A 13,519-nucleotide genomic window follows, 5' to 3' on the forward strand; every position below is an offset into this window, starting at 1 on the left:
TTGTGACACTTAAATATAGCGAACCGCTTAAATGTAACGCTTTAATGTAACGCTTGAATGTAGTGTAACGCTAATGTAACGTTTAAATGGAGCTGCCCACGTGTTTGATTTTTTTAAAAATATAAAAAATATAATAAAGATCACATAAGTTATTTGTCAAGTATTTAAGATTGTATTAAAATAAGACCTATTTCTGTTTTAATGTTTTACATAACAGAAATATGAACTAGGTCTTGTTTTAGGTTAAACATTGTGACTTGCAACCCAAATGTAGTGTTGTAAAATCAAATATATTTGTGTTTTCTGTCATCTTGCCCCATTTTAAAGTCCCACATTAACTTTGTATGGGCTTGAGTTGGCAGCTGAATCTGTTGTGTTTGCTGAAACTGTGGTTACTGTGTTCATTTTCCAGACAAGCTGGCTGTACATTATCCCACTATTAAACGAGTACTTTACCAAATGAATAGATAATTAGAGTTTTACTGTGAGAAGAAACCTCATACACCAGTCTAAACTAATCATGGGCACTTTCAGAAATCAGCTGAACCAGTCTGTAAATGGATTTGTTGCTGGTTTAAATTGGTTTTGAAGCACTAACCTGGTTGAAATCGTGTCTTTCCAGCTCGATCAACCGTCTAGAACCAGCTAAGACCGATGTAGACTAGATGGACATCAGTCTTTCTATCTATTGAAACCTCTTCTTTCTGTCTCAGGGAATCATTCTGGGCGTCGTTCTGTTTCCCGTCCGCATCGCCCTGGCCACCCTCTTCTTCCTGCTCATGTGGCCCATCGCTCGACTGCGATTGGCCGGTCTGTCGGAGGCGGAGAGGGCGGAGCCTGTGCGGGGCTGGCGTCAGTGGCTCTTCCATCACATCATGCTCTTCCTCAGCCGCGCCGTCTTCTTCTTCATGGGCTTCCTGTGGATAAGGGTCAAAGGGCGTCAGGCCGGGATTGAAGGAAGCGCCAGTTTTAGTCGTAGCGCCTCACAGTGGTTTCCTGGACATGCTGGTGGTTTGCGCGACTGGTCTGCCGATGGTCGTTTCCCGGTCGGAGAACAGCAGACTCCCCGTCATCGGAGGTGAGGTCGAAGTTACTTCAACAGAAACACAATCCAGAACCCCACTGGCTTTTGGGTTATTGTAAAAAAAGAAGCTCTGTAAGCAGCAAAAAGCTTCTGGTTCCTGCACGTTTTGTTTATCCATAATAATCTTCCACCAATTAACACAACTTTTGAAGTAAAAAGGTGAACTAGACCACCAATGTCACCATCACTCCTATATTCAGTCTTTAAGAACAATTGATCTAAAATTGCTGCTCCAGGTGTGTGTTCACTTCTTACCGCTGTGTGGTGTGCACTTGGATGGGTTAAATGAAGAGAACCAATTCCGAGAATGGGTTACCATACTTGGGGAAATGTCACCACTTTAATTGGAGCAGAAAATCTTAAATTCATAAAGTCATGGCATTAAGTGTTGCATACACATACATCGTTTTCCATTACCAATATCAACTCCCTTCAGTCAAGATATATTTAGAGGCAAAATGAACATATGAGGTAAATGTTTCTGAGAAACTGAACTAAAACAAGTGAGTTTATGCTTAAAAACAAATGTCAAATGAGAATTACAACTTTTCTCTCTTATTCAAGTAGATTTTTTGGAGTCCCATTGCCAGACATGTTTTAATCATAAAACTGCTTAATTTCTCCATAAAAGACTTATTTTTACAACGTTTTGGAGATCTGTTGGAAGTTGTGCTTTCAAACTTTGAAGCATCATTCGAAACCTTCACTTTTAGACAATAGTGAATAGGGATGCACGATAATATCGGCACAACATCGGTATCGGCCGATAAAAGCTTAAAATGACCATTATCGGTATCGGCCGATATGAATATTTCTGCCGATGAGCCAAACCGATATTCTCCAAGTGAAATAATTGACCTGTTTTTCAGATGTGAATGTCTGTCTACATTTGTAAAATAATAAATTTATGGTAGAATCAGTACAGAAGAGATACATGGATTTCTCTTCAGTAAAATTAAAGTTTAAATATATCAGTATATATTGTATATATATCGATATCGGCATCGGCCAAAATTATTTTGAAAATATCGGCATATCGAATATCGGCCAAAATCCAATATCGTGCATCCTAATAGTGAGGTATTGTGTTCCATTCAGTTTAATCCTTAAATGTACTAGTTTACTCTGTTTTACCTTCATCAAACCCGAAGAAAATCCTGAAGACAAGAAAATCACAATCTCACTGATGGATTTAACGATGTAGAAGCAAACATGAAAATATCTTGAACTTGTGTTCAGCACAGACCTTATTTCAGGCGTTTAACAACCAACCCATTAAAATAAAACCCATTGACTTCAGGAAGGTGAAAGCAGAACGTGCTAAAGTTCAACTCGTTTCCAGGTTCTGGCCAACAAAGTAGATCATCTCTGCTGCGCTTTATAGTCGCTTTGCCAGAGATTAAGAAAAGAACAAAAATAATTCAGTTTGAACATTAATCAATAAAAATCCTTCTGTAAGTCTGTTTGTGTTTTTAAGGAACGTCTGCTAAATAAGTAAATGTAAATATCTCTGTGTTTTACCATTTTGTCAAACTCTGTTCACAAACGATCCAAACCCAGGCTCTAATGACTCCCTGCTGATCTGTGTGTTCCAGCGCTGCTAGAGTTCAATCAATCTGTGTTAGTGAGTCGAAAAGATCCCTGAATCCAGGAAGAAATGTGTGTCTCAGATCTGTGAGAGAGTCAAGTCTGACGGCCACTGGCCTCAGGTAAACACACACACACACACACACACGGTTGCTCACTCACTCACTCTCTCGTTCACCCACTCACTAATATGCTTGTTCCCCCTCACACACTTGCTCACTCGCTCATGCTTGCTCACGCTTGCTAGCTCTCATGCTCGCTCGCTCTCACGCTGGCTCTTTCACTCACGCTCTGGCACACACTTGTTCACTAACTTACTTGCTCGCTCTCACACTCGCTCACTAAAATGCTCGCTTGCTCTCTCGTGCACACTTGCTCACCAAAATTCTCCCTCTCTCTCACGCTTCCCCGCTAGCACTCAAGCCCGCTCACTATTTTGAGCACACACTCGCTCACTAAAATGCTCGCTCGCTCTCACACTTGCCACCAAAACGCTTACTCGCTCACACTCGCCCGCCCGCTCGCTCTCTCACACACACTTGCTCACCAAAATGCACGCTCACTCTCTCACTGGCCCGCTCACCCGCCCACTCGCTCTCACGCTCGCTCTCTCGCACACACTTTGCGTACCAAAACACGCGCTTGCTCTCGCTCACTGTCTCGCACACACTTGCCCACCAAAACACTCACTCACTCACTCACTCACTCTCTCACTTTCTCACACTTGCTCACCAAAACGCCTGCTCGCCCACCCCTCTCGCTCTCACGCTTGCTCTCTTGCACACACTTTGCACACCAAAACACTCGCTCACTTTCTGGCACACACTTGCTCATCAAAATGCCCCCACGTTCACTCTCATGCTTTTGCCTGCTCGCTCTCTCTCTCTCTTGCACACACTTGCTCACTGTTTGTTTGCTCGCTCCCTCTCATGCTTGCCCGCTCTCACGCTCACTCATTCATCTGTCGGACTCGTGTCACTTCCTGTTGGGTTTGATCTCATATTCTGCTTCATTTCTCTCTGCAGATGCTCATGTTTCCAGAAGGAACAACGACTAACGGCAGAGCTCTGATCAAATTCAAACCCGGTACGACACACTCACACAGGCTCTGTTCGTAAACCTAGAGAGCTCCCTTTGTTGCTTTTAACATTTTAAGAATAATTCATCAAGAATGCATTAAATTGATCAAAAGTGTCAGTAAAGATTTATAATGTTACGTAAGATTTCCATTTCAAATAAATGTTCATTTGAACTTTTCTATTCATCTGTGAATCCTGAAAAATAAAATGCGTCAGTTTCCACAGAAATATTGTGCAGCACATCGGTGTTCAACACTGATAATAATCAGAAATGTTTCTTGTGCAGTAAATCATCATATTTTCATGATTTCTGAAGATCATGTGACACTGAAGACTGGAGGAATGATGCTGAAAATACAGCATTCACACAGAAAACAGCTGTTTTACATCAGAATAATCTTTCAAATTTTTACTGTGAATACAATTAGTTTTACTTATCAAACAGTTGCAGCTCTGAGCAAAAGATACTTTTTTTTTCAGAAAGTGTTTTTTTTAATCATGCTCCTATCTATAGCTATATACTAACCCCAGTAATCTCTGGACAGGAGCGTTTCTGGCCGGTGTTCCCGTTCAGCCCGTCCTGCTGCACTACCCCGGTGAACCGGTGAGTCTGGGAACAGTAAATGCATCTGACCGCGCCTGCGGTTAAAATGATCTGCGTTTGTGTAACGGAAACCACTGGATGACTAAATATGAGCAGGACAGTGAGACCCGGAAATCTTCTGAACACAAAAGTGCACAAGACATAGCAGTAAAATGACTCTGAAGCACTTCCTTTATGCTTGACTTCTAACATGAACCATCTGTTTGCAGGACACTGTGCGCTGGACCTGGAAAGGACTGACGTGGTGAGTAGTTTATGTGCTGTTCTTAACACCGTAATCGATCAGAATAAATCATTCTAATCTATCTGTCTGTGGTTTGGTCTGTAGGCTGGGCACTCTGTGGCACACCACCTCGCAGATCTACACCAGCGTTACTGTGGAGGTGGGTGGGCTTCATTTGATTGACATGAGTCCGAGCCAATCACCATTAGAGTCTGGCTCAGTAATCCTCCTTTGCTCTGATTGGTTGTAGTTCCTGCCCGTCTACACGCCGTCACAGGAGGAGAAGCAGAACCCGGACTTATACGCCGAAAACGTACAGAAACTCATGGCCAAGTACGTCATACGCCGACTGCTGTCTATATAGGCTGATCCCTACATAGACCGCATCAGAAACTAGGATGGCAATGATTTCCAGACAGCGACAGTGTTATTTCAGTGCAGCTCGTCATCCTCTTACCAACAACACTTCTTCAGTAAATGCGCTGCATAGACACTAGATGTAATGGTGCTTTCATAATGGGATTATTTAGCAACATTTTATCAATTATTTTCGGTATTGATTTGAAATGTGTATAATCCAGATTTATCTTGCTTCGTTTGCCATCATTACCTTTAAATTGCATCGACATAAGGGTGGCATAAACAACGATTTTACATAACGATTATTTTATTATTGGTACTATTATATTATTTACTGATGTATTGAATGAGCTCTTGTTCAACTATATATTCAACCAATTTTGTAATGGGTGTAGTAATTTAATGTGAAATTAATATTTTATGTAATTTTATTTTTGTTCGTTTTTGTAGTCTTTGTGATTTAAAAAAAACATCTAGCTTTTTCAACTACTGTGCAGCTATATATCAAAGTGTTATTTTGAATAGTTTAATTTAATTGTAACAACGCTGGATTGGGCCTGGTTACTGGTTAAATACAAGTTCATCCACCTAGAAAAATAATGATTTAGCCTAATTAGCATCTGAAATGGCACACTGTAATTAATGTTCAGTATTAACATGTTAATGTCTGGTAGAGCTCTGTGTGTTCCTGCCACTGATTATGTGATGGAGGGTCGATTTCCTGTTCAGAAGCTGGGAAACCTCTCACTTCCCCTGGAGCCTCCGGCGCAGGAAACACTCAGACTGCTCCGCGAACACAGGTGTGTGTGTGTGTGTGTGTGTGTAACACTCAAACTGCTCCGTGAACGTGTGTGCTCTCCACCCGTTCGTCTCACACTCATTCGTTCTCATCTGCAGTCTCACGATCGCTCACGTGGAGAGCGTGATGAACCGTGTGATTGACAGCTGTCACTCAGGTCAGAGCACCATAGTAACGGCCGATCACCTGACCACTCTTCTGGGGCTCAAGGACAGAAAGACAGCGGTGAAGATCTGCTCTCTTTACTCAAAGGTACTGAGGTGTGGGAGTTCAAGCGTTCGTCTGTCATCATTCATTAACCTCGAGAGGAACACGTATATGTGTAACGTGTGTGTGTGTTTGTTTGCAGGATGATACGGTGGATCTGAGGCAGGTTTGTCTGAGTGTTTCTGCCGTTTCTGGGTTCAGGAGTCTGGAGTCTCTCATACACACTGCGTTCACGGTGAGTGTGTGTGTGTGCATCCACGGGTGTGCCATGTTATAAACTCATATATCATGCAAGTTGTTTGCTCTGACTGCGGTGTCAACATACATGATTTTCTGACTGGTTTTACACTGTGTTATAAGGAAGTGCTGGGAAATATTTACAGATCTGAAGTGAACATAAAATGAGTAACATTCTGCATAAGTGCGATCTGTAATTATATTCATACGTGTTCAAGAGTCAAGCGCAGCACGGTGTTCATTTACACATGAGCCACTCATCATAACAATATCCATGAGTAAATGCTGCTAAAACTTTATATATAATTTAAATGTAATGTACACACACATTATACAGATGCACACTCCGTCTCATCGCCTTCTCATTCATTCACCATGTTTTGTAAACCCAGCTGGTTTAAAAGAGATTAATCAAGATTTGGTGTGTGTGTCTGTGGGCAGTGGTATGACTCTGACCAGGACGGGCTGCTGAGTGCAGGTGATCTCTCTGACCTGATGGGGGCGCTGGTGGGCATCCCTCAGTACGGGGGGGCAGAGATGTACACTGCACTGACCTCCAGGGGACCACCCACTGAAGGTAAAAATCACTGCGTTTGCTCGGCTGAGCTGATAATGCTCATATTTAGGGATGCACCATATTATCGGCCGATAATGGCTTAACGTTTAGATATCGGCATCATCCCAATGTGAGAAATAACGCCGATAAGAGGAATACGTTAACTCGCGTGTGCTCAGGATGTGCTAGCACTTGGATCACGTTAGCAGTGAGGCTCATTCTTGAAGCAAACTTTTAATCTGTGAAAGCACGTACAGCATGACGTTCGGTGTGTGTGATCGTAAAAGCACAGCCTCATAACGCCCGTTCAGTAACGTTTTAATCTGTAGCAGTAATTGATGTCGTAAAATGAGTATTTTAATTTAAAGGTCAGAAAGCAAATGTTGCATGGGGAAAAAAAATCACCCAAATTAACCACTTAAATTCTTTTCAGGATTTTTTCTTTAGACCATCTATGAAATAAAATAAAATGTTAGGGTTAACACTGCATCTTTCTTGGGGGGGAAAAAATAGTGATTTGATGTATAGTTTATTTATAGTTATTTTCAAAGCGTCACTGTACTGTCAAAAAAAAAAAGTTAATTTTTTTTTATTTTTAAAAACTAACCAAAATTAAAAAAACATTTAGCTTATTTCTGCACAGGAGAGACTTAGTGTTGTTTCCTAACAAAAGGAAATATATCGGTATCGGCCAAAAAGTTTTTAAAAATATCGGCAAAAATCCAATATCGTGCATCCCTTCTCGTATTGAAGTGTGTTATGCTAATCAGATACGTATTGATCTCCTAAAGCTTCTCTGCAAGACTTCCTGAAGACGCATCCAGTTTATCGGAAAGTCATCAGTGAGTATCTCCACTCCAGCAGACTTGCAGACGGAAATCACAACGGCATTCCCAACGGGAAAAACAACAACAACGGGATTTATAATGGTTTCGGAGCGGGCAGCGGGACGTCCCACCAAGCATTTACTGGGACGGCCGTCTGAAGTCTTAGTACTCGAGTGCAAGAGAATATCGTTGAGGTTACGTTTACATGATGTCTTTCTTGTGTCTTATTCTTAATTTTGTCCTGTTTTGATGTGAGTGGAATGAAACTGTGAGGATATACCACTAATTAATGTGCCTTGGAACGAACACCTTTATATGTATATATTTTATCATGAAGTCTGAAGGATTGGTTTGTGTATTTAAAAGTGTATATTTTTGTCATTTTAAGCTTTGTATATTGGAAAGACCGAAGGTGTGCTATTCTGCCGAAGTGTCATATTTTATACTTTAATATATTAACGTTATTTAATAAAGACGTGATGCTTCCTGTGCTTTGTTTTTTTGGTTTATTATGCCTCAAGTGGTCCATTCATCCACCTTTTCTGAAACGTTTGGTCTGGTCTGCGTCAGAAATCAGCACGGTCCTCTTCGACCGATAAGTTTAGCTGTTTTTCTGGACGTTGTTGTTCGCTGCTCTTGTCTGATGGTTTTTAATCTCTCACATTCCTCCACCAAATGTTGTCCCCTAGTTTTCCTGATCTGTGCATCATGTTTGTGTAAGTTTCCACTTCCCATTGCTGAGGACCTCGTCTCGGTTATGTTCACACGCTGCTGGATTTCAACTTTTTTCACCATTATTTTTGAATCCGTTTTTTTCGCTCGAGCTCTGCGTTTCATGACTGATTTCCTTTGAGTCCTTCTACATCCGTTTTCAACAGTTTTTAACCTCCTTTTGTCTTTATCGTCCAATTTAGGCTTCTGTCTTTTGTGTTTTTTATTTTCGTGTACATTATTTTCCTCAATGTTGGACAATGTCTGTTTGGAACAAACACTTCTCGTTCTCTGGGACTTGATGGGAGTTTCTGAATCCATGTTATTCTTGTCTTTTATACGTCCTACATGCATACATTCCTCCGTCTTTTGTCCAACTACCATGTTTACCTCTCCGCGGTGCTCATTCACAGGGGTTTCTGGTGGTTCTGGGTCATTTTTAGGGAATGCTGCATGATGGGAATTGTAGTTCTGAAGACTGAAGCAGTTGGGTTGAGTGGCGTAATCAAGTTCAGCAACAGACAAAGTCTCGTCTTTTTGGTTTCCGTCAACTTCTGGACCAAAGTTGTGAAGATCAGGATGAGGAGCTTCTTGGACTGAAGCGTTTGGATCCGTTCGAGCACTTAGGCCCTCGGGGTTCGCTAGCAGAGGTTGAGCTAATGTTTGAAACGCATTGGTGTTGTCCTGAAATGGCACTAATACGTTCTCCATCATGTGATGTGTGCTGTCCGAGGTGCTGAAATCCTTCTGGACGGCGGACGGAGACACAATCTGATCTTCAGAGATCCAATCGGAGCAGCCAGCGACTGGCTCGGGATTCATCCCGGGAAGTGTGTCCTGGGAATCCTCTGTGGAGAGCAGAGAGCTGATGTAGTCCATGTCCAAACCAGCCTGAAAGAGAGAAACTCACTTTACAACAGGACTCCAGGGCCACACCATTCATTCATGAGACTGTATTAGACCTCAGTCGTATCGCCGAGCAGCTGATTGATGAACAGCGCGCACACATCCTCGTCTTCAGCTGCTGTGACCTCTGACCCATCGCTGACCTTTGACTCCAGAGCGTCCATGAGCTGTGAGTACTCGGCCAGCGCACCCTCGGCGAGCTCCTGGACGCCCTTTTTCGATCTTTTCTCTGTTTTCTTCCCTTCCGGGTGTTGACCTGAAGACAGACAGATCTCTGGTCATGTGACGAGACTCTTTGTTTGAAGAGCAAAAGTTAATCTTAATCTTAATCAAATAATACTGACCTTTGTGTTTGTCTGTTTGAGGAGCCGTTGGATCTCTGTCGGCGCTCTTGTCCTGTTTTTCCATCTCGGTGAACCTACAGAAGTATACCAGATAAACTCCCAAAATTCAGAAGATTTGCACTTTATCCACCATTTCTACAATTTAAGATGGCATCAGATTAATTTGGTTACTGTATAATAATTCATTTGGGTTTCAGAAGTGTGCAGTGTTAGTTTCTCAGCTCACGTCCTGGCAGTGTTGTAGTGTGTCTGGCGTTCAGAGACGGAGATGTTGTTCCAGTCCTGCAGGGCTGTGTTCACGGCGGCAGAGAACGACAGATCTGGACGGAGAGCGGAGAGAGAGGGAAGCACACGTCTGGGAGGAAGAGAACAACACCAAACTGATCTGAGCAAATCAGAAAAAATCTTCTCAAACAAGAAATAAAATGAATGAATTATATGCAAACACTTAAAAACAAAATAGCCTGAATAATGAAATATGTTACAAATAATCAATGCATGCATACACATTTATACCTTTATTAAATAATAGTGCAGTTAAATTATTAATTGCATCCAAAATAAGTTTTAATGATTTATGCATGTTGTATATATTTATTTTGCATATATAAACACGCACACATGCATGTATATATCTGAAAATATTTACATGCATATGTATTTTCAAATAATATTTTTTAGAAATCTATTTAATATATAAAAATATACATACATGCATGTGTGCGTATTTATATATATACATTAATATACATTGTATGCACATTTAAATTAAATTACATATATCATGTAAAAAAATACATTTATTTTAGATTGCAATTAATCGTTTGACAGCACTAATACATACACATAAACATTTATTATCAAATAAATACAACATAGTGAACGATTAAAAAAAAATAAGGGTGTTAGAAAATTTATTTAAAATGCATGTTAATAAGATCCTAAAATAAATATAATTAATCAAAAATATGAGTAAATAATAAACCAGTAGAAATAGAATGAATTGGAGGAATCATGAGCAAAATGTTAAAAAGTAAATGTGTGTTTTTATAATATACTAAATGTATGAAATTCTAACGAATAGTGTAACAAAGAAGAAATAATACAATGTTAAATAATATTTCCTTTAAGTGCCAACACTTTCATCATCTTAGTGTATGATCATTGCAATATATGTGTGTGTGTGTGTGTTTGTGTACTTGTTTTTCTATTCTGGTGGGGACTTAAACCTGAATACACACAGACTCGTGTGTGTGTGTGTGTGTGTGTGTGTGTGTGTGTGTGCTCACGTGAAGAAGCAGGCCAGAGCGTCTGCGTCTGATCTCCTGGAGCAGAAGAGTCTGGTGGTCTCCCGGAGTCTCTGCCAGTGTCTGAAGCGCTCCTGAACGTCTCCATCCGTCCGGATCGTCTGCAGGTGTGGAGCGGGAGCAGAGTAAACCTTCAGACGTGCTCCAAACACTCGAGAGGAGCAGCAGGGGTCTTCATAGGCCACCAGAGCCGCGAGGCTTGCTCTACACGGCTGAGGAGTGAAGACGGCGCAGAAGGGACCAGGACGAGCCACTGAACCATTACTGACAATATGAGGCACCAAAACTGGCCACGAAGGGTTAAAATGAGGCATCATGTGAGGATAGACACGAGGTATGTGAAAAGAAGGGTTAATATCTGTAAAAAGAGCTACTGGTTTGATATTTAAAGGAGAAGCGGTCTGCTGATGGACTGGTGGAGGGACATGAAGACGGTTTGGAGGACGACTGGTGTTATTGACGTGAGCTGGAGATGAGAAGAACGAGGGTCCGGGATCTTCAGATGTTGGCTGAAAGCCTTGATGGAGCTGAGATGAGCCGGCAGACGTCTGAGAAGTGTCCCCCAGCTTCCTGTGAGCAGCAGCAGATGTTTCTGGCAGAAGACCCAGTAGAGCTGGAGTCTGATCGTCACCAGACTCTGTGTTTGTCTCTTCTGGGTTCAGATGTGATAGTACTGCCTCGCCGGCTTCAGGAGGAGTCTGCCAGCGCTCTGGGGACTCTTGATGGATGTTTGAGTGTGAAAGAGAAGAAAACGCTTGTTCAGGTGCAGACTGGTCACCACACAGCGGATGAAGGTTCTCCATCTAAACACAGAAAGTGTTCTGAAACAAACAAAAACATTTTTAGTTGTACTGTTGCTCGTTTACAATTGGTATCATATTAGTTTTATTTCAGTCTTTAATTCTTGCACATACTCAGTCAATAATATTAACCCAAAACATATCAAGGAATCATATCAAGAATTTTTTACATTTGAGTTATATATATATATATATATATATATATATATATATATATATATATATATATATATATATATATATATATATATATATTTATATATGAAAAAAAAAACTGACATTGAAGTTTAAATTGACTTTTCTAGTTTAATGAGAAACCAACGGAATACAATTTTTTTTTTTTTTTTTTTGTTATATTTATCAGAATATACCTGAAGTATGAAGTTGACTGGAGCTGACACAAAAGCTGAACCGAGAGAGTTGTAGAGAATCTGATTGGGAAACAGTGAACGGCTGAAGAACTGCTTCGTTTCTAAAGTGAGGAGAGAGACATTTACACACATATCCTCGCTGCTCAAACAGATTTAAACTGCACACTTTTTTAAAAACAAACACACTTAGAAAAAACAATGAACGAATTCATATTACAAAACATTTTATACTATGATAAATAAATAGTGTTATTAATATGTAACAGTATTTATTGACATTAAGAATTAGTACTGTTATTTTATAAAATCGTACAGTAGGCGGCAGACCTTTAAAAAAAACTCAGTTTCCCGTCGTCCTCTGCGCCGCGGTGGCCCGCACTTCCGGTTTGTTCTGGAGTCGTTCGCACACGTGTGTGGTTTAATCCGCTCTGAATATAAACCTGTTTTCAGCTGTGATCTCGGAGAAATAACTTGATCGAGTGTGTGATCGTGACTGTGGAGGGTTCATCATGTTCCTGCAGTATTATCTGAGCGAGAGCGGAGACAGGGTTTATACTCTGAAGGTGAGTCCGAGTGTTTGCTCTTAAAGCGGAATACACACTTAATGTAGCATGTGTCCTAAACATCGCATTCCATTGAGAAAACTGTGTTCTGGCGATAGCTGATGTGTAAAATATGTTTGTTAATGTGTAAATGGGGCTTCGGCTGATATAACCCTTGAGTTGGTTCCCGGAGCGTTAGTTTATGGTTCTCTGAATGTTCTTACTCGGTTCTCCACAAAATAACCAGATGGGCACGTACGGTGTTTGCTGAGATGATTCTGAATGATTACCACAGTAATTTACCATTGATCTTTACGCAATAATTAATAATATTAGAGCCATAATACAAAAAATATATTTTTTTTCCTGTACATTTTTTCAAAACACTTGATGATGCTATGATACTCTTTGTATTATTTATTGTATGCTATCAGGTATATGAAATTTAAGATAGTATAAATAATTTCTGTGTGTCCTTCCGCAGAAACTGGACCCAAGCGGTCAGCCCACCAGCTCGGCCCATCCGGCACGCTTTTCACCGGACGACAAGTTCTCCAGACACAGAGTGACCATCAAGAAACGCTTCGGCTTGCTGCTGACACAACAGCCACGACCCGTGCTCTAATGGACTGACCCTCAGTGCTCCGAGACCACCATCAGTGGACTTCATGACATCTTCACCTTTTTTTTTTTTTTATTGAATATTGTGAAGATTTTTTTATTTTATTTTTTTACTAAAAGTGTGCCTTTTTTGTTGTTTACATTCTCTTTTCTTTAAATGTTCATTCATTTTAGTTACATGTGAATTAATCTTCATATGGAATAAAATATAATTAGTGATTTGTATATTTGTGTTCCAAATTTTTTTATGATTTTCTTTTTTTAATGTTAACAATTCCATTTAAATAATAATACTAATTAAACATGAAACGCTAGTAATAACAGTATGATGCTGCGAACTACATTTCCCTGCGA

The 13,519-nt window shown here is 40.6% G+C and overlaps 3 protein-coding genes across 3 annotated transcripts; 2 read left to right on the plus strand and 1 right to left on the minus strand.

The window, feature by feature from the left end:
- Positions 1-713: 713 nt before the first annotated feature.
- Positions 714-8,052, plus strand: LOC113096411 (lysophospholipid acyltransferase LPCAT4-like; the record flags this gene model as incomplete). The annotated part of the gene is given in 14 exon segments (XM_026261789.1): positions 714-953; positions 955-1,078; positions 2,680-2,723; positions 2,725-2,793; positions 3,697-3,757; positions 4,296-4,354; positions 4,564-4,598; positions 4,683-4,737; positions 4,828-4,910; positions 5,612-5,737; positions 5,835-5,988; positions 6,086-6,178; positions 6,622-6,757; positions 7,528-8,052. Coding segments are annotated over 14 exon segments (1,473 nt in total), but the record flags the coding sequence as incomplete, so codon positions are not given.
- A 41-nt stretch (positions 8,053-8,093) lies between these two features.
- LOC113096413 (uncharacterized) lies at positions 8,094-12,025 on the minus strand. Its single transcript, XM_026261793.1, has 6 exons — positions 12,003-12,025; positions 10,814-11,652; positions 9,751-9,879; positions 9,525-9,598; positions 9,237-9,436; positions 8,094-9,165 (listed from the first exon to the last, which is right to left on the minus strand). Exons 2-6 carry the CDS (start codon positions 11,632-11,634, stop codon positions 8,137-8,139), a joined length of 2,253 nt encoding a protein of 750 aa, XP_026117578.1. The 5' UTR covers positions 11,635-11,652; positions 12,003-12,025; the 3' UTR covers positions 8,094-8,136.
- Positions 12,026-12,364: 339 nt separating this feature from the next.
- LOC113096414 (H/ACA ribonucleoprotein complex subunit 3-like) lies at positions 12,365-13,390 on the plus strand. Its single transcript, XM_026261794.1, has 2 exons — positions 12,365-12,565; positions 13,029-13,390. Exons 1-2 carry the CDS (start codon positions 12,512-12,514, stop codon positions 13,167-13,169), a joined length of 195 nt encoding a protein of 64 aa, XP_026117579.1. The 5' UTR covers positions 12,365-12,511; the 3' UTR covers positions 13,170-13,390.
- The last annotated feature ends 129 nt before the right edge of the window (positions 13,391-13,519 follow it).

The sequence above is a fragment of the Carassius auratus genome, unplaced genomic scaffold (genome assembly GCF_003368295.1).
Source record: "Carassius auratus strain Wakin unplaced genomic scaffold, ASM336829v1 scaf_tig00215913, whole genome shotgun sequence".
NCBI lineage: Eukaryota > Metazoa > Chordata > Actinopteri > Cypriniformes > Cyprinidae > Carassius > Carassius auratus.

Coding starts and splice junctions, on each gene's coding strand:
- LOC113096413 (XM_026261793.1), bottom strand. CDS start 11,634: ATGGAGAACCTTCATCCGCTGTGTGGTGACCAGTCTGCACCTGAACAA. Junction 9,437..9,524: donor TCAAACAGACAAACACAAAG/GTCAGTATTATT, acceptor GTCTGTCTTCAG/GTCAACACCCGGAAGGGAAG. Junction 9,166..9,236: donor TGCTCGGCGATACGACTGAG/GTCTAATACAGT, acceptor TCTCTCTTTCAG/GCTGGTTTGGACATGGACTA.
- LOC113096414 (XM_026261794.1), top strand. CDS start 12,512: ATGTTCCTGCAGTATTATCTGAGCGAGAGCGGAGACAGGGTTTATACT. Junction 12,566..13,028: donor ACAGGGTTTATACTCTGAAG/GTGAGTCCGAGT, acceptor GTCCTTCCGCAG/AAACTGGACCCAAGCGGTCA.